Here is a 25,796-nt window from a genome sequence, read left to right as displayed (position 1 = left end):
CCTTCCCTCTTAAGCTCAAGAAAAGCCATCGAATATCCACTCTGCAGCCAGGCACTGGGACCCTGCCCAGTTGGTTAAGAGCACAGGTGTTTGCCCTCAAGTCTAAGGATGGGAACAATGCTGTGGGGGCCAAGAGAGGGAGACCCCAACCTCCTGGGGGCTCAGGCAGAATGCCCCAGAAAGGCAGATGAAATGAGCCTGTTCACTGAACCACACCCACCCTGGAGAGTCACTTTGACCTTGTTTTTAATAATCTAGCTGCCCATCACTAGGGGGTCTGCTATAGAGACTCAGGTTCCTCCAGCCACACACAAAGTGACTTATCACAGAGAGGCAGAGCTGTCTGTGCAGAGGCGGATTAAATATAACCACAAATTCCCTGAGTTAACCTAGGTGACGCCAGTAGAATAACTTCACTGCCAATCTACAGAATCACAAGGATTAATATGTTTTATGCCCCTATGTTGGGGGATGTTTGTTACGCAGTGGATAGGTCACTGAGACTTGCTGACATACAAGTGTAGCATGCGGGTGGTGTAACACCATTTAGTCAAGATGACCCTTTTTAAGAAAAATCTTACGTTTCTATGCTTTTAAATATATATAGAGAGAAGGATCTAGAAAGATCCTGCTGACCTGGGATTGAAGATGATGATCAGAAATGGATGTTAGACTGTCCTTACTGTTTTAATATTTCACAAGGAGAAATTTAATATTTAATATTTTACACTGAGTGTTATATTGAAATTTTAATATTTTACAAGGAATTTGAGAAAGAGATGGCCAGAAGCAGGTAGGGAGATGCAGAGAGAGACTGAGGGAGACAGGGAAAGGCAGATACGGAGGCGGAGACTAGAGCAGGAACAGGGAGAAACGAGGACGCAGCAACCTGGCTGGTAACACTGATATTGCCCCCCCTCCCCCGCCACACCGGTATAAATCCCCAGTGGCCGGCCAGCCCGCCTGCCAGCCCACCATGCTCTCAAGAGGCAGCCCGCTGACCCCGGCCCGGATCCCGCCCTTCCAGCTCCCAGCCCACAGTCAGCGCCCTCAGAGCACCAGCCGGGAGCTGCCACCATCAGACGGGGGACCTGTCCTGCTCCACGTGCCCACGGTCACTGCAGCCCACGGGTTCCAGGTGCTGGCCCAGAGGCCCCAGGTGCTGTCTGCTGAGGCCCCGCTCTGGGGGACATCACCAGAGATCTCTGCAGACCACAGCTGGAGCCCGGACCAAACCAAGATTCCCGGGACTCAGCCCCATGGCAGATTCCAGAATCTCTCGAAGGTGGACAGGATCTTAACCCTGCTGACGGTCAGCCCTGCCCCTCCCTCACTGCCTTGTCCCCTGAATGGCTTTAGTGACAGGATGGGCTGATGTGTACCTGGTTCACTCAGCTCTGGTTCACTCAGCTCCCCACCAGTCCCAAACTCTTTCATTATCCCCATTCACAGATGAGGAAGCTAAGGTCCAGAGAGGTCGACCAACGTGTCCTGGGTCACACAGCCGGGGTTCTAGCCCAGGAGGTGGGCTGCCTCCAGCACCATCTGCCCCCCACGTCCCTCTTGTGTTCAGAAGCCCATCATGTGGGTGCAGAAAGTAAGACCCAAAGCTGGATGTGTGTGGGAGGGGCACACATTGGGAGGGAAAAGTCCTGGATGCATAAAGAGGGGTACATGTTGGGAGGGGAAGGCGCTGCCTGCCCACCCAGTCCCAGGAACTGGGAAGAAACAGACTCCCCTGCTCTCTCAATCCAGGTCTGCCACCCACAGCGCCTGGAGCCCTCACTCCAACCGGGAGCACCAGGGACACGGCGGAGCCCTGCAGCCCCCCAGGGCGATCCGGGCATGGCTGGCCACCCCCAGGATCCTGGCCAGTGACACAGGAGAGGACTCCAGTTCCGCGTGGACATGGATGTAAAAATAAGAAGTTTTAGTCAACTTTGCAAATGGGGGGTTGGGTGGAGAAGGGGTCTTCGATCCCTGGGGCTGTTGGTTTAAGCTCAGGCTGGCCCAGGTGAGACCGACGATGCCCCTGCCCCAGGAGTCTGGCCCTCCTGCTTCCCACTTCCCCCTGCAGCTCCAATCCCACCTGGAGCCTCCACTATCCGCAGAAATAGGTCCCCCTGCCACCCCGTCATCAGACTGGGGGCTTCGTGGGGGTGGGCTCTGATGCTCAATAAACGTCCTCTGCTGGCGAGCACATGTCTTCTCATGCTTCCTGCTTATGTTCAGGGCCCAGGTCAGCTCCCTGACTCCCCACCCCCAACCAGCACCCACCCACCCTGTCCCCAGCCATGCTGACCCTAGCCAGCAGGGGTCAGGGCTTACCTAGGAATGAAGAGCCCAGACGGAAAACAACATTCCTGGTTTGTAGATGAGGCTGTGTGTGTGTTGGGGCAGGAGGTGGGGTGGTGGAGGGGCAGGGAAATAAGGGTGTGGGGGAGGCTGACAAGGAGCCTGAAATCAGGGCAGATATGCCTTTGGACTCCACCTTGTCGCTGAGAAATTCTGACCTTTCCTGGCCCCCATTGCCCCCAAAGTACACATCCACACCTACTGCATGTCTTAGAGGAACCCCAAATTAACGTGCCCCAAGCTGCCTGGAGAATCCCAGGGATGGGAGAGCCCGGTGTGCTGCCCTCTATGGGGTCGCACAGAGTCAGACACGACTGAAGCGATTTAGCAGCAAGCTGATACTCCCCCTTCCTCCGGCTGCCTCCACAGCTATCCCCACCCCAAGATTCATCCCCACAACTCTTTGAATAGTCCAGGTTCAAAAAACCCTGGGGTCACCCTTGACAAGTACTGACAACTCTACTTCAGAATTGATCCCAAAACTTTTAAGGAACAAATTACACTAATCCAGCTTCAGGAACCTGGGGAGGAAGGAACAGTCCCTAACTGCTACATGAGGGCAGTATAAGCAAAATCTGTCAAAAAACAATGCAGAAAAAGAAAACCACAAACCAATATCCCTCATGAATACAGATGCGATACATATGAAATCTAGAAAGATGATACTGATGGAGCTATTTGCAGGGCAGCAATGGAGACCCAGGGGCTTTCCAGATGGTGCTAGTGGTAAGAAACCTGCCTGCCAGTGCAGGAGATGCAGGTTCAATCTTGGGTCAGGAAGATCTCCTGGAGGAGGTCATGGCAGCCCACTCCAGTATTCTTGCCTGGAGAACCCCGTGGACAGAGGAGCCTAACGGGCTACAACCCATGGGGTCCCAAAGAGTCAGACATGACTGAAATGACTTAGCACAAAATGGAGATGCAGACATAGAGAACAGGCCTATGGACACAGGAGGGTGGGAGGAAGGAGAGGAGGGGACGGAGAGAGTAGCACGGAAGCATATACACTACCATATGTGAAACAGACAGCCAATGCGAATTTGCTGTATGACTCAGGGAACCCAAACCAGGGCTCTGTAACAACCTAGAGGGGTGGAAAGGGATGGGAGGTGGGACTGAGGTTCAAGAGAGAACGGACATATGTGTACTTGTGACTGATTGATGTCGATGTCTGGCAGAAATCAATGCAATATTGTAAAGCAATTATCCTTCCATTAAAAATAAATTTAAAAAATACAGATGCAAGGATCTTTCACAAAACATCAGTAGATTGGATCCCAAGGATTGTACGTCATGACCACAGAGTATGGCCAACACCAGGAATGCAACGTTGGTTTAACGCTGGAAAATCTGTGAATGGGATTCACCTCATTGACACAAGAAAGGAGAAAAACCCTATGTCCGTTTTTTTCATACCTGCAGAAGAAGCATCTGACAAAATTCAACACTCAATTCAGGTTGAAATCTTGGGAAATAGAGGGAATTTCCTCAACCTGATAAAGGTCAACTGTGAAAAACTGACAGCTGACATCACCATAAATGGTGAAAACCTGATAGCTTTCCCCCTAAGACCAGGAGCAAGGAAAGGATGTCCATTGTCATCTTGGACATTGTACTTGAGAGCCTGAACAGTATGAAAAGACAGGAAAATGAAATTAATGGTAAATGTCAGAAAGGAAGAACTAAGGAAATTCCCTGGTAGCCCGGGGGCTAAGACTCCATGCTCCCAATGCAGGGGGGCTGGGTTCCATCCCTGCTCAAGGAACTAGATCCCACATGCCACAACTAAGACCCAGCACAGCCAAATAAATATTTTTTAAAAAAGAAGAAAGGAGGAACTAAGATGAGCCCTATTTGCAAAATCTGAAACTGCTTACTACTGCAAGATTTACTTGCTGAAAATCCTTGCAAGTGATTCAGGCCCTAGGCCCCAGTGGGTGATTCAGGCCCCAGGACCCTGCAACTAGATCACGATAGTGCCTGCTGTGGGTTCTCTTGGCTGCAGTCAGATAGGTCAATTCAACCAAAAAAGAGCTGGGTTTTGGTAAGCTCCATGGGGCACATGCAAGGAGGCCCTGAGGGGACTGTTTATCATAACCATATCAGGGACCTATGCTTACTTGGGACTTGGGGGCTGCCACCAAGGGCCCACCTTCCTTAGGAGTTAGTGTCAGTTTGAGGTCCCTGTGTGGCTACACAGAAAAGCTGCAGAAGCCCCAGTGCCATGTCTGGGAAGCCCTCCAGCCTGTGCCTTCACTGGGTTCTCCGCTGTTGGGCCATTCCCACCCTCTGCAACTCTGAGAGCTTGTCCTGCTGGCTGTGGGCCCCTTTGTTCAGTGGGAGCATCCCCACGCACAGCCTGAGGAAATGCTGACTCAGTAAATAACACCACTGTTTATTGTGGGTCGGGCACTCCCGTAACAGCACAGGACCGTGTCAACCTCCTAGAGGTCCCAGCAGGGACCTACCTGGGGTAGCCCCTGGGGTCTGGAGTCCAGGGCCTCAATCCTTCTGCACTCTTGTCTCCCAGAAACCCAGGATTTCACTCCCAATACAGTGGGAAAGCCACTTGTCCAAGGCCACAGCTGAGCTTCCCAGGCCATGTGACCCCTGCTTCCCCTGGCCCCGACTGCCAGTCCTACACATCTCACCAGAGAAAGGAAAGAAGAGAAGGCCTTTAATCTTAGAAATCATTACTGCTGCCTAAGGGCTCCTGCGGGCTTTCCCAGGCACGAGGACACAGGACGGGGAGAGTCAGGGCCCTGCTGCACCCACAGCTGAGGGGGGGGGTACACAGGGTGCTAGGGAAGCCCCTGGGGCTGGCAGTCACCTCCAGGCCCCCTGCCCAACCTACAGCTCCCCCATCTGGAGCCGCCTTCTCCTCCCAGGGGTCTGTCTCCATGGCAACATCCCCATCACAGGTGTTCGTAACCTTGGCAACCAGGTACTGCCACCCCACCGCCTGGGAGGCTGGAATCCCTAGCTACACCCCGTTCCCACACCCATCTCTGCCCTCATGGCAGCATCCCACTGGGGATGCTGGGCCCAGAGAGGCCATTCAGTGGCTAAGCCCACCTCTGTGTCTCTGCTAAATGCAATAGAACAGCAATGCCAATGTGCACATTCTCGCTGGTTATTGAGGGCCTACTACATGCTCCCGGGCTCCCTCTCGGTATACGGAGCAGGCTGACACTGACCAAGAATGGAGAGATGAGACAGTGGTTTCAGGCAGCAACAGACACTTCCCCACTCAGACCCCCCCAGAACCCCCACTTCCAGGGGCAAAACCTACAGCCTTCAGCATCACTGGACCATTTGTTTATTCAGCCAGCATTTACTGGACACCTACTCTGTGTCTACTAGAGCCGTTCCACAGCAGAAAAGAAGGAAAAGCCTGTGATCAACAGGATAAATCAGTAAATTACATGGTGTCTTAAGTGGGGAGAGTGCCGAGGAGGCAGGGAGGGGACAGAGGAGGCAAGGGGTGGAGACATGAGTCAGGAAGGGGTGAGACGGGATGGCGGCTGGGAGAAAGGTGCTGCCATGGAGGGAAGAACCATGCAAAGGTCCTGAGGCGGGCAGCGTCCAAGGCCTCATCCTGCCCTTCAGCCAGGCTTCTGGAGCAATGAATGAGAGCTGGGCAGGGCCACTGAGAGCCCTGGTTTTCCCCTATGTCGTTGAGTGGAGTCCTTGCAATCCTAGAAGATGGGTATACAGTTTGAGTCTCCATTTTACAGATGTGGAAACTGAGGCTGGAGGGGAGTCTCCCACAGTTCCACAGCTTGGAAGTGGGTTCCAATCCTGGCCACCACATCAGTTACCCCTCCCCCCTGCAGGACTCATCTCAAGAGCCCCTTCCTTGGAAGAGCATGACTGACTCCCACCCTAGATTGGGTACTGGCTGTCTGCTGAGTTTCCCACCACACCCTTTCATGACTGTCTGACTGGTCTGCTCCCCCAGGACCATGGCGAGCCACCTGCCGCATCTCCTCCTTCTGGCACTTGACCTGGTACACAGTAGGTGCTCAATAAACACTTTCCTCTAAGAGCCCTGGGTGGCAATTACCAGAACCTCATTTCACAGGAGACAGAAGCTTAGAGAGGGAAAGTGACTGCCCCAAGATTACACAGCCTCTACAGCAGTGATTCCTCTGTGGGGGCTGGGCTGCCCGTGGGGATGGAGAACCACCAGGGAAGGGACCCCATATCCTCCTCTTGGACCTCTGCAGGCCAGGAAAGGATCCGTCCTCTTGTCCCTTGGGTACCTGGCCTGCAGCCTCCCGCGATGCAGTTTCTGGGCCTCGGGCCAATGCGACAGTCTGGGAACGGAGCCTGCTTGAGTCACAGGTGGCTGAGTTGACGCCAAGCCACCATGGGAGCAGCTAGGAGGGCACAGAGGGTGGGAAGGGCTGGGGGTGGGATCTTGCAAGGTTACACACCTAGCCTCCTGGAGCAGCCAGGCCCACCTTGAGCCCCTCGCTTGGGAAAGATGGCATCTTTGAGCCTCAACTTGCTGATTTGTGAAATGGGTATAATCAGCCTCCACCTGTAACGGGTGGGGCTGCAGCAAGCACCAGAGGGCTCATGTTAAGAACAGAGCCCAGGGACTTCCCTGGTGGTCCAGTGGCTAAGACTCCACACTCCTGATGCAGGAGGCCCTGGTTTGATTCCTGGTCAGGGAACTAGATCCCAAGTGCTACAACTAAGACCCAGTGCAGCCAAATAAACACAAAATAAACATTAAAAAGAAAAAAGAAGAGCCCAGCATATAGTGATCATTCAGTAATCTTGCTACTGATTATGTCTTAGCATGATGGTTGAGGAGGTTGGGGGGTGCCCCCCCTCTGCCCCTGCGTCCCCCACACTGGAGTACCATCTACCTCCCAGCATGAGCTCCCTAAATGAGGCCGACCCCGGGCAGGCCCAGTACCAGGGAATCAGGAAACTACATACATCACAGTATGTAAAAGTAAGAGTCATTCTTTCCACTAACATCCACTGAGCAGGCTGCTGCATAAACACGAGTAATTACACACTGGCCAAGAAGGATGCAGGGAAAGGCAGAGGGAACAGTAAGGGGAAAGGCCCTGAGCCGGGCAGGGCCCTCTTGGTGTGTTCAAAGAGGAGCAAGGGGACCTTCCGGGGAAGGAGTGAGGCACGAGTAGGGCGGCGGGAGGAAGGCACAGGTACCGAAAATCCAGAAATATACACCACGTTTAGACATGAATCCAGGTTCAATAGGGAGCCATAGTCAATTCCAGAGGCCAGTGGTTAAGCAGCCTCTGCGACCTGTATGGGGAATGGGCCTGGACGGCTGGCAGGAGTGGAAGAGGCTGGGGCAGGGGTCCAGGTGTCAGGTGCTGGAGACCCGGAGTGGGGGCAGCGAGGAGGGGCAGATGCCAGACAAGCGCAGATGGGGAGCCCTGCGTTGCCCGCACCGCAGCCTCTGCAGGTCCACAAAGGCCCTGGTCCGCGGGCGGGTGTGCGCGGGGCAGCACACGCTCCCAGAGCCTGGACGCCCTGCCCCCGCCCGCCGCCCTGGCGCGCGTCCCGGCACCTGCGCGCACGTGTCCTCGCTTCCTGCAGCCCCGCACACCTGCGGTTGGGGCGCCGCGCACCCCAGCCGGCGGGCCGCGCGCACGGCGGAGCGCAGTCCCGCGCACCGAGGAGGGCGGCGGCGGGCACGCGCCGGTGGAGGCGCGCACGGCGGACCCGGGAGGCGGCGGTGGCGGCGGCTCCTGTCGGCTCCGGGCGGCCCCCGCGCCGCAGCCCGCGCCGTGTCCACGGCGGAGCCGCCCAGGTGAGTGTCCGTGCAGGGCCCGGTGACCCCGCACCACCTGCGCGCCATAGCCCCCACGCGCGCCCCCATCCTTGCCTGGGGGCCACTCTCCCTGAGCGCCTCTCCCGGGTGCGTTGCTCCTCGCCAGGCCCCCAGCGCTCCCCCTGGAAACTTTGGGGGGCCAGTCGCCATGCTGAGGTCCCCCTGTCCCTTCCCGGGGCGCCGAGGAGCAAGGAGCCCGGTGATCGTCTCTCTGGAGGCAGTGGGGACGCCTGGAGGCATGCGCTCCCCTCCAAAGGGGGTTAGGATGGGGCACTGGCTGGGTCTGGGAACCGGGGACGGTCGGGTCCGGAGCCTTTCCGCCCTCCCTTCCGGCGAAGTCTGGTCCACCCCGGGGGGCTGCACCAGGAAGGCGCAGGAGGCGTTAACACCAGGACTTGCTGCATCGCTGGGCTGGGGACAGTCCAGCCAGGTGGGAGGATTTGGGAGCACAGGGCCAGGCCCCCTGCCCCGCGGGCCTGTGTCCAGTCAGCAGCAAGGGTGGGGTGGGAGCTTCTCTCTGTCCCTTGAAGCTTGGCATAGGTGCCTCCCAGGGCCTGGCCCGGGAGGCCACTGAGCCCCATTCAACAAGTTGGGGAGGGCAGCACCTTGTGCCTTGATCCCAGTGCAGGAAAAGACCTGGTCCTTATTTTCCAGACCACGTGCCCCAGGCACTAACAGTACAGGCACCCCAGCCCCCCAGTTCTGAGGAATAAGGACGTCTGGGGTTTGTGCCCAGGAGCCTGCATTGTTAACAAGCAGTCCCCGGTGAATCCACGCTTGTACAGAAATGGTTGAGAACCTCTTGCTTCTGGCGGGGGCGTGGGGAGGGGGTGTCTGCGGCAGCATGGCAGCAGACAGAAGGACCATCTGGGGTTTTATCGGGGCCGGGGGGGGGTACTTTCAGGGAGAGTAGGGCTCTAAAACCTGGAGCAACACAGGAGGGCTCCCTGGAGGAGGTGTGGAGGCTGGGAAGGCTGTGGTGTGTGAGTACCCAGAGGCAGAGGACATGGGGTCTCTGTGGGTGAGGTTGGTGGAAGCCAGGTGCAGGCAGGTAGGGAGAGGTCTGGAGCCATCGGGCTCTGAGTGTCTTGCCTTGCTCCATTCCCCCTCTGAGCCAGAGTGGCAGCCATCTGAGACAGGATCTGAGTTGGAAGACCCCGTAGGCTTCCCCCACAGGTGCGGCTTCTCCTCCTTCTACCTGGATGGCATGGAGTGGTGGGAAGGGGCCATCCACCATGGGATGAGGGCTCGAAAGGGCTAAAGCCAGACTTGCTCAGCCTGCCTCTCTGTTCCCCACCCTCGCTGGTGACTTCTGACAAAAGACAGCCCTTCTGTGAGCTCCAGTTTTGAGATGGACATCAACACAGGGTGTAAGAAATGCAGATGCGTTGCGCCCCCAGCATGGGGCTGCCATGAGCCAGATATTGTGTGATGGCAGGGCAGCCATGATCATCCCCACTGTTAACACAGCAGCTCGGCCTCAGTGTGTTCATCTGTAGAATGGGGGTGGCTGCTCCCAGCCACCCCCACAGGACGCCCAGGATCCGAAGGTACCTTGCTGAGTGGGAATATAAAGCAGGTCTCAGGCGTCAGCTTGATTTCTCTTCCCACAAGGCTGTCATTCCCGGGTGCCCCTGAGTCATCACCTACTCACCAGGTGGAGAGCCTCTCAGAGAACTCTCCAAGCAAAGCTCGCTCCAGGTGGGCCCATAGCGAGCTGCCCACCACCACATGTCAATCCTGCGCCTCTGAAGAAGACCTTCCAATAGGGCTCTGGGATTCAGTGAAAGGTAGCTGGCATTGGACCAGGGTTCAAATGTTGACTCTCAAGCTGAGTGCTGCCAGGTGAACTGGGGACCACTCTGACCCTCAGTCTCGTTTTCTCCAAGTGGGCTTCACTGTTTCCACCTTTGGGGCTGGGCTGGGCTAGTGGCTGAGTGGCTGTGGTAGACGGTAGACATTCAAAATGTGGTTCTAGAGGCCTCACCTGCCAAAGGCGGTCAAGGAAAGTGGGTCGGGAGGCCCCCCAGTCCCCTGAAGGGTTAAAAGGGACTAATGGCTGACAGAGACTAATTAGGGCTTAATGAATTGTCGTGGATGAAAGTCCCGGAAGGGCCAGATCTAGGACGAAGGATACACCAGTCCTGAAGGGGTCGGCAGTATGTCCCCAAAAAAGGGCCTCAGAGGGCTGCGTGGGGGCCGGGCCCCACCTCCCAAGTCCATCTGGAAGCCTGAACAGGGAACACTTTGAGGGCCCACCAAACAACACTGCCCTGGGTCCCTCTGGCCCCATTTGTGGTGGGGTAGGGGGAGGGGACAGAGGGGCCAGCTGCCAGCTGCATCTATTCACCCCCCTCCCTGTCCTCCTATGGGTTTAGCTGCTTCCTTCAGGGGGCTTGGCTCAGTCTCACCCAAAGCAGTGTTCAGCGTCCCCCAGCCTGGGAGGGAATGGGACGACTTGTCCCATGTGTCTGTGGGGGCAAAGCTCACTCCGTGGGGTGGGGCAGGGAGGAGTTGGGCTGCCTCTGATCCTGGGGAGGGGCCCTGGCAACCCGAGCCACCACCCCACCCCCACCCACCTTCATGATAAATTTGGGTTAAGGCCTGCTGGGGGCTTTGGAGAGGAGGGTCTCTCTCTGTCTGTTGCCCTGGACGGACAGATTTTGGGTTCCTCCCCCAGATAGCTTCCTGCACTGCTGCTGATACTGATGGCAGATACTGCAGGGAGCAGGGCCCCCTCCCCCTTCCAGCCCCCAGAGTGGGCGCACAGCTCCACAGAGGCCTCCTCCCACCTCCTCTTCAAATCTGCAAAGACCCTGCACAGGGCTCCCAGGGGTGCTGCCACAGACTGCCACAAACCTAGTGCTCAAACCACACACATTGATTCTCTCACAATCCTGCAGATCAGGAGTCCAGCTCGGGCCTCACACGGCTAAACCCAGGCGTGGGCAGGGCTGGTCCCTCCGGAGGCTCCTGGGAAGCACCAGCTCCTGTCTTTTCCAGCTTCTAGAGGCGCCTCATCCCTGGCTCATGGCCCCTCCCTCCATCCTCACAGTCAGCAGCCCAGCATCTCCCATCTCTCTGTGCCTCTGACCCTCCCGCCTTCCTCTTCTAAGGACACTGTGATGACACTGGGCCCCCGGGGAGTCCACAATTGTCCCCACCTCAGGGTGAACCGATCAGCATCCTTAATTTCGTCCCTCTTTGCCACATAAAGTAACATTTGTAGGTTTCAGGGGTCAGGCTGTGGGCATCTTTGGAGGGGCCGTTCTTTGGCTGACCGCAGGCCCCACCTCCCTGTTATTCTCTGTTGCACCGTCCACACGTGGCCTCCGGTACCCTTTCTTCTCTTTATCACCTGTGGATGACTGGCAGGGATTCCGTCTGTATTTTTCAAAGCTGTTTCCCTTAAGAACTAGAACACTGCATGGTACACAGAAGGTGCCCATTAAATGCACGTGGAATGAAAAAATAAATAAAATAAATGCACATGGAATGAATGGCTGAGAGCAGAACAAGGCCTAGGACTCAGGGCACCTGACCCCAGCCGACACCCAGTGGAGACTTTTCCAAAGGCCCCAGGTTATAAAGTACCCTCTCTCTCTGAGTTCTCACCTGCTACTCAGTCAGCGCCCGGAGAGCAGTTGCTGGTCACCTGAGTCCCTTTTGCAGAACAGGAAGCTGAGGTTCAGCGCTTTACAAGTCTCTTCCAAGGTAGTCAGGGGCAAGCTCCCGTGGGGACCCTGGAGATCTCGTCCTGTTGCTGGAATCTCTCTGCTTCCCTCATTGGCCCACAGAGCACCCAGCTCTGTGCATGCTGGTGGTGGGGGGTAGAGAAGGGACTGACGTGGTCCCCACCCTCAGGACAGCGCTGTCCAGGAGGGTGACTGTCCGGGTTCATGTGATGTAGGGTGACAGGCCCAGAACACACAAACCCAGATGCATCTTCAGATGCCAACACAGCTCCATCATGTTCCTTCTCAAACCTCCCCCACAGCTCTCCATCGCTCTCAGAATCAAGTCCCTACACCTCACTGTGGGTTCAGCACCCTGCATGGTTCCACCCTTGCCAACCCCAACTCCCAGCCCCAAACTCAGATGTGCCCTCAGCCTCCAGTCACTCCCCCTTTCTTTCCTCCCAGCACCAGCCCTTCCCCCCACCTCAGGGCCTTCACCCTGGCGGACCCCTCTACCCGGAACACCATCTCCCAGCCTTCCTCTTGGCTCACTGCTGCCCACCCACCCCTACTCAAGACTCAACTCAGACACACCTTTCCAGCCATGCTGGACAAAGCATCAGACCATAGCAGACCCCTGCTTCTCCCAAATGATATACTTCACGGATGTGTTTGCATCTCTTGTCTGCTTGCCTGCCCCACACGATGCTCAGTGAGAGAAGCAGACACAGAAGGACACACTGGGTGTGATTCCACTGATGGGAAACGTGCAGAGCAGGCTGATCCACAGAGACAGAGAGTGGGTTCCTGTTGTCAGGGGCTGGGAGGGAGTGACTGCTGATGGGGACAGGGCTTCTTTTGGGGGATGGAATGTTCTGGAATTAGTGGTAATGACTACACATACTTGTGAACACACCAAAAAACCACTGAACACTTGAAATAGGAAAAAAAAAAAAAGTGCCAAGGAAAGCTGGGGTGCTGCTGTGCCCCCAGCACCCATGCTTGGCCTGCTGGGGTTTAGAGGGACAGATAGAGGTTTGGACTGTGGCTGGTAGAGCCCTGCCCCCATGGGACCTGCCCCTTGCTGGGGAAGGAGATGGGTAGGTTCTCAGCCACCAACCCCCAGGCTCTGGATCCCAAGTCTGGAAAATGAGGGTGGGGGCCCTGGCTCTGCATGGGGGTCTGAGTATTCAGGGGGTCTGGTCTACACCATGCTCAGCATGAGCAGTGTTCAGTCATGTGGCAAGGAGTTTTTCTGGCATTGGCAGCCACACGGGGGCAGGGGACCCAGGAAGGGCCAGGCTGGACCCAGGGCCTTCTCCACCCCTGGCCACAGGTCATGTGCTCACTGACCCCGAAGCCTCCATAACATGCGAGGAGGGAGCCATGCTCTTAGGCAGCCCTGGGGCGTCTCAGTTCTGGCCGGCTGACACAGGGCAGCTCCTGGGTCTGCAGAGCTGGCAGAAGTCAGGGCTCCACGGAGGTGGGGGTCCCCTCGCCCTGACCCCGAGAGAGCCATGGGAGAAGAGGGTATGGAGCCTTGGGTTCGAATCTTACATGTACTTCTCTCCTCTTGGGTGAGTCACTTCCCCTCCCCAGGCCTCTGCTTCCTCACTGATAACACAAACAGATAATCAGCCTGTTTCTTCCTGGGGCATCAACTGGATGCCTGCTCTGTGTCTAGCACCCTCTACAACATGGATCTTACCTGGGTGATCCTGCCCCCAGGGGACATGGGTGATGTCTGGAGACATCTGTGGTTGTCACGACTGGGGGGCTCCTGGTGTCAAGGGAGTGGGGACCAGGAGGCTGCTCCACACCCTACAGCACCCAGGACAGCCCCCCTACACACACAGAGAATGACCTGGCCCCAAAGGTCAGCAGGGTCAAGAGACCCTCACACAACTCCAGTCCATTCTGCAGGCAGGAACACTGAAACCTGAGAAGGCAGGGTGTCTGCTGAATGCTGGGGAGTGAGCTGGAGCCCATGCTGGCAGGCGGGGGCCTGGCAGTGGCAGAGCTGCAGAACAAGGTGGATCTGGGATATATTTGGAGGTGAAGCTGACTGCACCTGGTGATGGATTGGCCGGGGGTGTGAGCAAGGAGCTGCCAGGGGAGGCTGAAGTTGGGACGCTGCAGGGCCTCCGGGTGATGTCAGGGATGTGGCTCCAGTCCCTGGGGCTGGAGCTCAGAAGAGACACAGGACTGGGAGTCATCAGTGAACAGATGGTGTCTAGTCCTGAGCAGACGGGAGGCGAGGCCCCAGGTGGGAGGCGGGTCCCTGGAGGGAAATGGAGGGTCTAGAGGGCAGGTGGGGACCTTGACAGCCCTGTGGGGGTCACCTCCCCCAAGGCCACGGCCTCACGGAGGAGGGAAGGGGCAGAGAAAGTGTGGACTCAACAGCAGCCTGTCCACACAGCCTCACTTTGCCATCCAGCACAGCCCCCACTTCACAGCCTTTGCCCACCCTGTCCTCCCTGCCTGGCCTGCCCTTCCCACCACCATCCACAGCTGGTGTTCTCACTGCCTTTCAGGAAGTGGACCTGATGCCCTGAAAACTTAGCAGAAGTGGGACTAGAATTAGACTCCCAGCCTAATTGGGGGCTTCCCCGGTGGCTCAGCGGTAAAGAATCCACCTGCCAATGCAGGAGATTCAGGTTTGATCCCTGGGTCAGGAAGATCCCCTGGAGAAGGGAATGGGAACCCACTCCAGTATTCTTGCCTGGGATAAAACCCCATGGACAGAAGAGCCTGGAGGGCTGCAGTCACGGGGTCGCAAAGAGTCAGACATGACTGAGCGTGAGCACCCTACTCAGGACCTGGGAACCTGGCCTTCTAACCCCATTGCAAGGCCCAGGCCTCCAGGCAGGGAAACAGGCCCAGAGAGGGTGACTCACTTGCTCAGGGTACCCGGCCCTTGATTATCTGAGAGTGGCAGGGATGCAGGGCATTTGGACATCTCAGCTCAGTTCCATCACCCTCAGTCCTCCCCCGAGCTCTCCCACTTCCCAGCCCCCCAACATCCAGGAACATGAGTGAACACAGCTACTGGAGGCAGTTAAGGTCCCAGGATCCCTTCCCAACATGGAGGGGCCAGAACCCTAGTCGGGGAGGCATCGGAAGCTCCAGCCCAGTTGCGAGTCCGCCCACCCCCTGCAGAGAAGATGACAGGCCCGCCCTGGGTTGGGAGAGGCTGGAGTTCACAAACTAGGTCACAGCTGGAGTGGCCCCTGCTGGGCACCAAAGGACCAGCTGTCCTCTCATCCTGGGAGCAATTACAGCATGAGCGCTCTGAGGACACCGAGGTTTCGCTGCCTTTGGCAGGCGAGGTTCACAGAGGGCGCGTTTTTCATTGGAGGTCACACAGCGCATCAGAACCGAGGTCTCCGCAGGCCTTTCCAAGAAACTGTATCACAGTGGCTGCGCCCTAGCTTTCCTGACCTCTCGAATTGAGTACTTCCTTCCTGACATTGTTCTTAGCTGCCTCTGCAACAACTATTTTTTAAAATTCTTTCCAACTTAAAAAATTTGGGGGGGAGACTTCCCTGGTGGTCCAGCGGTTAGGACTCTGTGCTCCCAATGCAGGGAACCTGGGTTTGATCCCTGGTCAGGTAACTAAATCCCACATACTGCAAGTAAGACCTGGCACAACCAAATAAATAAAAACTTAAAAAAATTTTTTTTAATATTTTTTAAGTTTGTAGATAGAAAATCCACCTTCCTCTCTCTACAGTGCCTGCTCCCAGCCTCCTGGGCTGACCGGCCCGGTCCTGCTGCCCCCTATCTGCTAGGCCCCCTCTCTCCCTCCCTAACTCTTTGCACAACCATCTTTCCTCAGTAAATTGATGATGATGATTACAATCCCCTCAACACCCCGCTGTCATCTTCCTGATTTATTCCTCTTCATTTATGGCCGCCGGAGGTAGAAGAGCCTGTATTTACCTCTTTTATTATCTGTCGGCTCCCAGAAAGCTGACCTGTTTGTCTCAGGCTCTCTGTGTCCCCAGCACTTGGAAGATGCCTGGCACGGTAGACGTTTGTTGACTGACAGGTGGATGGAATCGATGAATGAGAGGAAACGAGCATTGCAGGTCCAGTGAAAACAGCGCTGTGTTTTGAATCCTAGCCGGATGAACTGCCAAGACTCTCTCCTGCCTGTTTAGAAAAGAGAGAGAGAGAGAGAGAGAGTGTTACAGGATTGAGCACCACCAACCTCTCCCTGAGACTACCCCCTGCCACCTCCGACGTGCTATGTGAACCTGTGCTAAGACATGTCTAACTCTCTGCAACCCCATGGGCTACAGCCTGCCTGGTTCCTCTGTCCATGGGGTTTCCCAGGCAAGAATACTGAAGTGGGTTGCCATTTCCTTCTACAGATCTTTTCAACCCAGGAGTCCAACCCACCTCTCTTGTATCTCCTGCACTGGCGGATTCTTCACCACTGCTGCCACCTGGGAAGCCCCGTGTGTACCTGAGCTGGTGACTTAAGTTGCTTTGTGCCTCCGTGTTCCCATCTGTAAAATGAGGGTGACAGTGGGGCTTCCCCCTCCCAACGAGGATGTTGTGGGACTTAAATGGACCCATTCAGATAGCCCAGAGCAGTGGCTGCTACAGTGTTTGCCATGTGGATGAAGACAATGACCAGCTTTGAACAGGGGTTTAAGTGGCATATAAGAGAGACTGGGAGGGTACTTGAGTACTAAAAGTCACCAAGGAAGTGACATTGAGGGCCAGATCCAAATAAAGTCAGGGAGCGAGCCTTGTAGGGATGGTGGTCTGGGTATTGCCTAACATGTGCAAAGGCCCTGGGGCAGGACCTCACCAGGTGTGTTGGAGGGGCAGCGAGCAGGCCTGTGCATCTGGAGCAGAGTGAGGAGAGGGAGAGAAGGAGGGGAGGGGACAGGGGTGTGAGTTCTCTCCTGCAGAAAGAAAAGAGCAGGCTGCTCTGCCCCCCACCCCCACGAGGAGTCTGTTTGGGGCACTGAACGACACCAGTCATTTCCTTCTGGGGGCAGAGCTGGTGGGGCCTGGCTGCTCTGAAGCAGACCACTGAGGAGTTGTCCCCTATCCCTGGGTGACAGACAGTGACCCCTTGGCCACGGGGAGTGGCCCGACCTAGGAGTGACTGCAGAGCCAGTTTAAGGTAGAAAGAGATGGATGAATAGGGGACCATTGTTTCTGTCTTGTCCCCTCGTGGGACATGGCCCCTCTGCTTGCTGTCCAGGGCAACAACATGGAAGAGAATGACCTAGAAAGAGAGCCTGGGAAGGCAGCTTGCCTCGGGGAAGGATTGTGTTCCCTGCAATTTGCGGATTGGGATTAAGGACAGTTGCAGTGGGAAAGCGGAACCAGATGCTTCGCGCTCCCTCTGTCCGCCTCCCCACTGGGTTCCCCAGCCAGGGTTAGAGAGCTAAGACCCATGACCTCCTGGAGACCAGGGGTGCCTTGGTTTCCTCATGGTGTGACCATGCTCTCCATGACTGCAACTCCATCCCTGCCCCTAACAGTGGTGTTCATACAGTGTGTGAATCCCCGGGCATTTCGGGAGCACCTGCACAGGTGTTTATGTGCCCACCCAAATCAAGAATTGAGTTTGGTGTTTGATTTTACTTCCTGATGAATAGGCTTGTGCTGTCTGTGATTGTTTGGGAACCTCGATTCCTCCAGCCTCTTTTGGAACTACAACTCAGCCATCTTTCCTTGTGGGTACATTTAAATCTCCCAGCATTCCACAATAACCATGCTTTATGGCTTCTTTGATCCCCTATTGATGGGCGCCTAGGTTAGTTCCATTTTTCCTCCATATAAGTAAATCTCGGCTTTCTTTCTCTACTAAGTACACATGAATGTCCTTGATTCCACAGCAGGCACAGACCCTAGCTTATTTAACCAATGCCCTCTTGATGAACCGGCTTCCCAGGTGGTAGTAGTGGGAAAGAATCCGCCTACCAATACAGGAGATGAGAGATGAGGATTCAATCCCTGGATCAGGAAGATCCCCTGGAGTACAAAATGGCACCCCACTCCAATATTCTTGCCTAAAAAATTCCATGGGCAGAGGAGCCTGGATGGCTACAGTCCATGGGGTCGCAAAGAGCTGGACGTGACTGAGGACCCATTGATGGACACTGAGATTAGTTCTAGGGGTTTTATTCCCCCCGTATACATGCACCTCCACTGTCTTTCTTCATTGGTACATAAAAGTATCCCTGTGTTTCACAGCAGGCATGGACCACAATTTATTTCCTGGATCCCCTGTAGATGGATATCTAGGTTAGTTCCAGTTTTTTGGTTTTCCAAACGACGCTGCAGCAAACCTCTTTGTTGATGCCACTCTGCTCTCGTGTGTGTTTTTTTTTTTATGGATATGTGGCTACTCGTTAAGGTCTTGTATTAGTATCCAGTAGCTGCCATAATGAAAGACCACAAATAGGGTGGCTTAAACAACAGAAAGTTACTCTCTCTGTTCTAGAGGCCAGACATTCAAAGTCAAGGTGTCAGCAGGGCTGTGCAGACTCGAGGGGTGGATCCTCCCTTGTTTCTTGCAGCTTCTGGTGCTTTCTGGCAACCCTGGTGTCTCTTGGCTTATAAATGCATCAGTCCAATCTCTGCCTCCGTCGTCACATGGCCATCATTCCTGCATGTCTGCATCCAAATTTCCCCCTTTCATAAGGACACCCATCGTTGGATCAGGGCCCACCCTACTCTGGCATGACCTCATCTTAATTTGATGACACCTGCAAAATACAAACTCTCTTCCTGGTGACATATGATTCACCTCGAGCATTAAGCCAACAGTTACTCTGGGCTCTGTGTCTGTTCGTTTTCACCTAAAATTCTCCAAAGGGTCCAGGCAGGCAGGAGCTGACCTCACAGGTGAGGATCTAGAGCCTGGGTCCTTGCTGGGTGAGGCCTGTGGGAACAATGAGGAAAGAGGCAGTAGGGATGTGCTGGTGGGGGGCAGTCAGGGGAAGCCCGGGGGCTTCAGCTGCTCAGATGCTGAAAATAGCTGCCCCACCAACAGAGCAGCTCCCTCCAGCTGCCATCTGGCTGCTCCTTCCCCTCCCCCACCCACCTTGGCCCTGGGATCTGGGCTGCAGCCCAGCAGAGCATGGGGGAGATGGGGGATGGAGGGCCAGCTGGCTGCCTGGAGAGATGGAGCAACTCGGAAGGCACAGATGCAGAGGCCCAGGCATTTGGCATCTGTTCCTCTGGTCCTTCCCAGTCACATCATCGGCCTCTGTAGCCCCTCCAATGCATCTCCTGGTTCCCCACCCCTCACTCACTCCACTTGCTCCTACTGCCTCAGGGCCTTTGCACTGGCCATTCCTCCAGCCTGGAACCATCTTTCCCTAACACCCATGGCCCTTTCCTTGTCCTCCTATGGGTCTGCATGAGCTTCCTGTGGCCAAAACAAAGTACTACAAACTGAGTGACTTAAAACAACAGAAGTCTATGCGCTCCGGCTTCTGGAGGCCATGAGTCTGAAATTCAGGTGTTGTAGGGCTATCTCCCTCTAAAGGCTCCAAGGGAGGGTCCTTCATGCCTCTCCCAGCTTCTGGGAACCCCAGCCATCCTCGACTTATATAGACACATCCCTCCAGTCCCTGCCTCTGTCTTCACATGGCCTTATTCCTTCTGTGTGCATCTCTGTGCACATCCAAACTGCCATTTTGTTACAAGGACATCAGTCATTTGATTCAGGGCCAACTGAATCCAATATAAATTCATCTCAATTCATCACATCTGCAAAGAACCTATTTTCAAAGGAGGCCCCTTACAATGAATCAGGGGACTTCTACATGTTTTGTGTATGTGTGTGTCTGTGTGTGCTCAGTCATGACCAACTCTTTGCAACCTCATAGACTGTAGCCTGCCAGGCTCCTCTCTCCATGCGATTCTCCAGGCAGGAATACTGGAGTGGGTAGCCATTTCCTGCTCCAGGGGATCTTCTTGACCCAGGGACTGAACCCACATCTCTTATGTCTCCTGCATTGGCAGGCAGACTGTCTACCACTAGTGCCATCTGGGAAGCCGTGGTTCTTTTAGGGAGAACACAAATGAACCCTGTACAGGGTCTCAGCACAAATGTCACCTGTCCTGATCTGAAGTTACCCCTCTGTCCACCCTGAGCATCCATCCAGGCTGATCCCCTCACAGCCCTTGGGTAGATGCCCAGGAGTGGGATTCCGGGTCCCACGGTGGACAATCGCTTCCTGAGCACACTGGTAGGATGGGATAGGACAAGCCTGGAGTACGGGTACTAATGCTGACCCCGCCCACAGGTGCCCACGAGGATGGTGGCGTGGCCCTAGGCCCAGGCTCCACACCATGACCTGCTGGCTGTGGGTGCTAAGCCTGCAGTTCCTGCTCCTGCCCGCGGCCCTGCCCCCCGCAGGGGGCTGCCCGGCCCGCTGCGAGTGTACGGCGCAGACGCGCGCGGTAGCCTGTCCCCGGCGCCGGTTGACTGCGGTGCCCGACGGCATCCCGGCCGAGACGCGCTTGCTGGAGCTCAGCCGCAACCGCATCCGCTGCCTGAACCCAGGAGACCTGGCCGCCCTGCCGCTGCTGGAGGAGCTGGACCTGAGCGAGAATGTGATCGCGCACGTGGAGCCAGGTGCCTTCGCCAACCTGCCGCGACTGCGCGTGCTGCGCCTCCGCGGTAACCTGCTCAAGCTCATCCCGCCCGGCGTCTTCACACGCCTGGACAACCTCACGCTACTGGACCTGAGCGAGAACAAGCTGGTCATCCTCCTGGACTACACCTTCCAGGATCTGCGCAGCCTCCGCCGGCTGGAAGTGGGCGACAACGACCTGGTGTTCATCTCGCGCCGAGCCTTCTCCGGGCTGCTGGCGCTGGAGGAGCTCACCCTGGAGCGCTGCAACCTGACAGCACTGTCAGGCGAGTCGCTGGGCCACTTGCGGGGCCTGGGCGCCCTGCGGCTGCGCCACCTGGCCATCGCCGCCTTGGAGGACCAGAACTTCCAGCGGCTCCCAGGCCTGCTGCACTTGGAGATCGACAACTGGCCGCTGCTGGAGGAGGTGGCCGCCGGCAGCCTGAGGGGGCTCAACTTGACCTCGCTGTCCGTCACACACACCAACATCACCGCCGTGCCCTCCGCCGCCCTGCGCCACCAGGCTCACCTCACCTGCCTCAACCTGTCGCACAACCCCATCAGCACGGTGCCACGCGGGTCCTTCCGCGACCTGGTGCGCCTGCGTGAGCTGCACCTGGCTGGGGCTCTGTTGGCCGTGGTGGAGCCGCAGGCCTTCCTGGGGCTGCGGCAGATTCGCCTGCTCAACCTCTCCAACAACCTGCTGTCCACGCTAGAGGAGAGCACCTTCCACTCAGTCAACACGCTGGAGACGCTGCGCGTGGACGGGAACCCGCTGGCCTGCGACTGCCGCCTGCTGTGGGTCGTGCAACGCCGCAAGACCCTCAACTTCGACGGCCGCCCGCCGGCCTGCGCCACCCCGGCCGAGGTCCGCGGCGACGCGCTGCGCAGCCTGCCAGACTCGGCGCTCTTCGAGTACTTCGTGTGCCGCAAGCCCAAGATCCGCGAGCGGCGGCTGCAGCGCATCACAGCGGCCGCGGGCGCCGACGTGCGCTTCCAGTGCCGCGCCGAGGGCGAGCCGGCGCCCACCGTAGCATGGGTGACCCCGCGCCACCGCACGGTGACCGCCGCCAGCGCCGGCCGGGCGCGCGTGCTGCCGGGCGGCACGCTGCACATCCGGGACGCACGGCCGGGGGACAGCGGCACCTACACGTGCGTGGCCAGCAACGCGGGCGGCAACGACACCTACTTCGCCACCCTGAGCGTGCAGCCCGAGCCGGCCGTCAACCGGACCCTGGGCGAGGGCCGCAACGACACGCAGGTGGCCGCGCGCTTCCCGCTCGACCTCACCACTATCCTGGTGTCCACCGCCATGGGCTGCATCACCTTCCTGGGTGTCGTCCTCTTCTGCTTCCTGCTCCTCTTTGTGTGGAGCCGCGGCCGCGGGCAGCACAAGAACAACTTCTCGGTGGAGTACTCTTTCCGCAAGGTGGACGGGCCCGCCACAGCGGCGGGCCAGGGGGGCGCCCGCAAGTTCAACATGAAGATGATATGAGAGGCCTTGGGGCCCACCGCCCGCGGCCCCCGCCGCTGCGCCTGCGCCGGAAGCAGCGTCTCCGTCTCCGTCCGAGCCCTCGCCGGCTGGCGGCTGGCCCATCTGACGACCACCTATGCATCTCCCATAGGGGGCGGCCGCGAGCCGACTCCTGGCAGAACTTCCCCCTTTTTTTGTAGGGACCCAACCACAGAACTGTTTTTTCATCAGGATGCGTCTTTTGCAGAGTTTCTCAAGCGTTTTTTTCTAAGGGTGTCACCCTGTCTTCCTGCCCCTGGTGTGGTTGCTCAGCTGGGAGAGGGTGGGATGGGAGCTCAGAGATCCAGGGTCCTCAACACAAAACAACTCACACCTGGTGGAGATGGTCTACACCTGGAATCCCAGGGAAGGCAGTCCCGCCTCCGGGTCAGAGCATGAGAGAGCCCACTCTGTTCACACCTGGATACCCCCCTCCAACTACACCAGAGCACATACTTACACCCAGGACATACAACCACGATGCACAGATCCAGAGGGGAACACACACACACCCCTCATACCCAGCTGACACTAAGCAGGTGCCCCGAGATCACCACGGGCGCTTTGGGCTTTTGGTAGAGACCAGTCCCCACCTCGGCCAGGCAGCTCACACCTGAGACCCGTTTCTGCTCACACCCAGACGTTCACTGACCCCTGGCTCCCTCTCAGCTGGCCACTTGATGCAGACCTCAGGTGCTGAGCTAAGGTCTTGCTGGTCAGGCTCACCCTGAAGGGGTCCAGCACACAGGATGGCCCCTGACCTGCTGGCCCAAGTCCCTGTACCCAGACTCCCTCCCACCAGGACCTGCCAGCCCCGCAAGACGGGCTGCCAGCTAGGAGAAGCCATTCCTCCAGTTCCTCCCACCATCCCTCAGCTGCTGCTTGCTTCCTGTGCCCTCACCACCCCGGAGGGACAGCTGTCCTGGCCCCTGGTCCAGGAGCATTGCTTCCAGGGTGTCCCTTTCCAGCAGGCCAGATGGCGTGACCTTCAGTCCTGAGTCTGCACCATCCCTTCCCTGTTGACCACTGCTCACCTTGGGAAGGAGACAAGTGTCTGGATGGTTCTGAGGGTCCTTGTCATGTGCACTGTGGGGGCAGTGACAGCAAGCAAGGATGGGACAGAGGTTCAAGCCACAAGGAAGTCCAAATCTGGGACATTAGGAGATGACAGAGGCACCTTTGTCTCTGCAACACTGGGGCAGATCTAGGGCCATTGAGTGGAGAGTCACAGGAAGACTGTCGCTCAGGTGAAAGAAGGTCATTGCCCCAAGGTCATTGCCCTGTTGCTCTACAGGTAGTGAGTTCCCTGTCACTGGAGATGTGCAGCAGGAGCTGAGGTTTTGCATAAGCATTCAGATGCCAAACAGGAGCCATACATGACCCTGCCTCCCCTAGCCTGGTCCTTGCCCCCACTCTTTCTACCTCGGCCAGACAAACAGTTGGGGGGAAGGGGCACAGGAAGTGTTGTGGGGCCAGACCTCAGCCAGAGAGGAGCTTGGCTACTGACCAGGTTAGACAGTATTCTCACGGACCTTGTAAGAAGGCTCTGTTTTCACCCAGCTGTGTAATCTTGCTTGGCAACTGAAGGCCATTGATGTCCACGTCTATAAAATCAGTCTGATGGCCAAACCTATTGCTCCATACATAGAGGCCAGGCCCATGGACAAGCTTGATGATTGACCTGTTTTCTGGATTCCTCAAGGTCTTTCTGAGACAAGCCAGAGGAAAAAAGTGTCTACCCTGGCAATTTTGAGCAAAGGATTCAGACAGAACTTGGGAATGGACACTGGCCACTCTTCCTGGGCTAGAAACATTAGGAGGCCCTGGTCCTGCCCCACATTGTGTTCGTGGGCCAACAGGACAGAGTGGCAGGCTACTGACCACAGCCAGTCCAGGTGGGGACCCCCACTCCAACCCCGTTCACGGCAGGACATGGGGAGAGCCGAATGGGGTGTCCAGCAGCCCCATACAGAGTCGAACAGAATGGACTAGTTTTTTTTTTTTCCCTTAGCATCCGCCTGACCTTGGTTGCCATGACAACCCTGAGGGTCCCTCAAAAAACGACATCCAAGTGCCTTTAGCATCATTATGACGAGAGGGAGTATGTTCTCGACAGTGTTAGGACAGTGTTAGGACTCATAGATCGTCAGTGTTATCGGGATCTCCCAGCCCCCCTCTGCCTGCCCCCACCCCAACATGAACCAACACCCCTTGTCCCCTCCCACCCTTACCCTGCTGTATTTGGTTGGAATCCAATAAAGATGAAACCAATTTAATAGCAAACTTCGGAGCTTTCTTTTTATGGGAAGAGCAGGGAAAGGAAGTAGGGGTTTCTGGGGTCCCTGGGGGAGCTGCCTAGCTTCAGCACCAAAGCTGACCCTGAGTAACAGGGCGTTTGTGGAGAATGAACCATGTGATGAGGTTGGAGGTCACACTTCAGGAGTGTTCGTGCAGTTTCCAGCGCTGCCTGTGTTCACTCCCCTGTGAGCTGGGTACTGCTCTGACCCCATTTTGGTGGTGGTGGTTTAATAGCTAAGTTGTGGCTGACTCTTGCAACCCCATGGACTCTAGCCTGCCAAGCTCCTCTGTCCATGGGATTCTCCAGGCAAGAATACTGGAGTGGGTTGCCATTTCCTTCTCCAAGGAATCTTCCCAACCCAAGAATCAAACCTGGGTCTCCTGCCTTGCAGGCATATTCTTTACTGACTGAGTTATGAGGGAAGATTATAACCCCATTTTACAGATGGGCAAAGGGAGGGTCAAGCCTACCCAGAGTCTCCAGCCAGGGATAATAAGTAGGGTGCTGAGAGGGACCAGTGAGACCAAGCTGTCCAAGGAAACTCCTGCCCTGAACTGGATCCAGGGGAAGAGCCAAGCAGCTGGGAGGAAAGGAATAAAGGAGGTGCAGACTTATGCCCTCCCCATTGTGACTCTGGAGCTGGTGGCTTCCTGCCCTGGGGCTGAAGAGACCCTCCTCCACCCCCCCCGCCCCCCCCCCACTCCTGATGGATGGGGACAGCAGAACGCAGAGGCTGAAGTCAGGGCTCAAACCCTGCTGGGCCCTGGAGGCCTCTGCCATTAATATTTCTGTATGGAGGTGGCCTGAGGGCACCCAGCAGAAACTATGGCCAAGGGCAGCCTCTCACACCCCAGGGTCACTCTCTGGGCCTCGGTTTCTTTCTTTTTTTAAAATATTTATTTATTGGGCTGCACCAGGTCTTGGTGGCAGCACGCGAGATCTTCCATCTTCATTGCAGCAAGTGAGACCTTTAGTTGCAGCATATGGGATCTGGTTCCCTGACCAGGGATTGAACCTGGGTCCCCTGCATTGGAAGTGCAGAGTCTTAGCCACTGGACCAACAGAACAGTCCCAGGACCTCAGGTGCTTCATTTGAACATGGGAAGAAACTGCCTTCCTACCCCGCAGGAGACAGAACCAGAAAAGGGGATGTGGGGGGCACTCTGGGGCAACTCCTCCAAGCCTGATTTCCAAGAAGTCAGGTGGGAGTGGGCAGGCTGGGCCGTAGGACCCTCCCTTGCGGCCTCATCTCCCCTATCATGCTGCAGTAAAGGCAGGTGAAAGACTGCCTCCTCCTGTGCCTCGGTTTCCTCATCCACAGGGGCCACCTGAGTCCCTGGTTCAAACCAGGTACAAGATCCAGGGTTTCCTGAATCCTGTCTTATCTTTGGGATGCAGCTGAGGGGTACTCCTTCCTCAGGTGTCCAAGGACAGCAGAAGGGGTCTCATCCAGTTGGTGGCCAGAAACCCAAGGCGGGGCCCCTCAGATGGGTGTCTGCGGCCTGAGTGCTGTGTG

At 56.6% G+C, this 25,796-nt stretch overlaps 2 protein-coding genes and 1 long non-coding RNA gene across 3 annotated transcripts; 2 read left to right on the top strand and 1 right to left on the bottom strand.

The window, feature by feature from the left end:
• Nucleotides 1–734: 734 nt before the first annotated feature.
• Nucleotides 735–2,117, top strand: LOC123335281. The gene is made up of 4 exons (XM_044948720.1): nucleotides 735–1,312; nucleotides 1,453–1,616; nucleotides 1,756–1,914; nucleotides 2,078–2,117. Exons 1-4 carry the CDS (start codon nucleotides 977–979, stop codon nucleotides 2,115–2,117), a joined length of 699 nt encoding a protein of 232 aa, XP_044804655.1. The 5' UTR covers nucleotides 735–976.
• A 5,226-nt stretch (nucleotides 2,118–7,343) lies between these two features.
• Nucleotides 7,344–24,226, top strand: LINGO3 (leucine rich repeat and Ig domain containing 3). The gene is made up of 2 exons (XM_025293118.2): nucleotides 7,344–8,155; nucleotides 20,139–24,226. Exons 1-2 carry the CDS (start codon nucleotides 7,578–7,580, stop codon nucleotides 21,961–21,963), a joined length of 2,403 nt encoding a protein of 800 aa, XP_025148903.2. The 5' UTR covers nucleotides 7,344–7,577; the 3' UTR covers nucleotides 21,964–24,226.
• On the bottom strand, nucleotides 15,630–21,932 carry LOC123335134. The gene is made up of 2 exons (XR_006553486.1): nucleotides 21,795–21,932; nucleotides 15,630–16,008 (listed from the first exon to the last, which is right to left on the bottom strand). It is a non-coding gene; the product is annotated as an uncharacterized LOC123335134 (long non-coding RNA).
• Nucleotides 24,227–25,796: the final 1,570 nt, after the last annotated feature.

The sequence above is a fragment of the Bubalus bubalis genome, chromosome 9 (assembly GCF_019923935.1).
Source record: "Bubalus bubalis isolate 160015118507 breed Murrah chromosome 9, NDDB_SH_1, whole genome shotgun sequence".
Classification (NCBI taxonomy): domain Eukaryota; kingdom Metazoa; phylum Chordata; class Mammalia; order Artiodactyla; family Bovidae; genus Bubalus; species Bubalus bubalis.
Note: the sequence above shows the minus strand (reverse complement) of the source record. Positions and strands in the feature narration are given on the sequence as shown.

Excerpts from the sequence above, each read along its gene's own strand:
- LOC123335281 (XM_044948720.1), top strand. The coding sequence starts at position 977 with ATGCTCTCAAGAGGCAGCCCGCTGACCCCGGCCCGGATCCCGCCCTTC. Across the intron at positions 1,313-1,452 it reads GGATCTTAACCCTGCTGACG|ATGAGGAAGCTAAGGTCCAG; the intron begins GTCAGCCCTGCC and ends CCCCATTCACAG. Across the intron at positions 1,915-2,077 it reads AGTTCCGCGTGGACATGGAT|CTCCAATCCCACCTGGAGCC; the intron begins GTAAAAATAAGA and ends TTCCCCCTGCAG.
- LINGO3 (XM_025293118.2), top strand. The coding sequence starts at position 7,578 with ATGAATCCAGGTTCAATAGGGAGCCATAGTCAATTCCAGAGGCCAGTG. Across the intron at positions 8,156-20,138 it reads TCCACGGCGGAGCCGCCCAG|GTGCCCACGAGGATGGTGGC; the intron begins GTGAGTGTCCGT and ends CCCCGCCCACAG.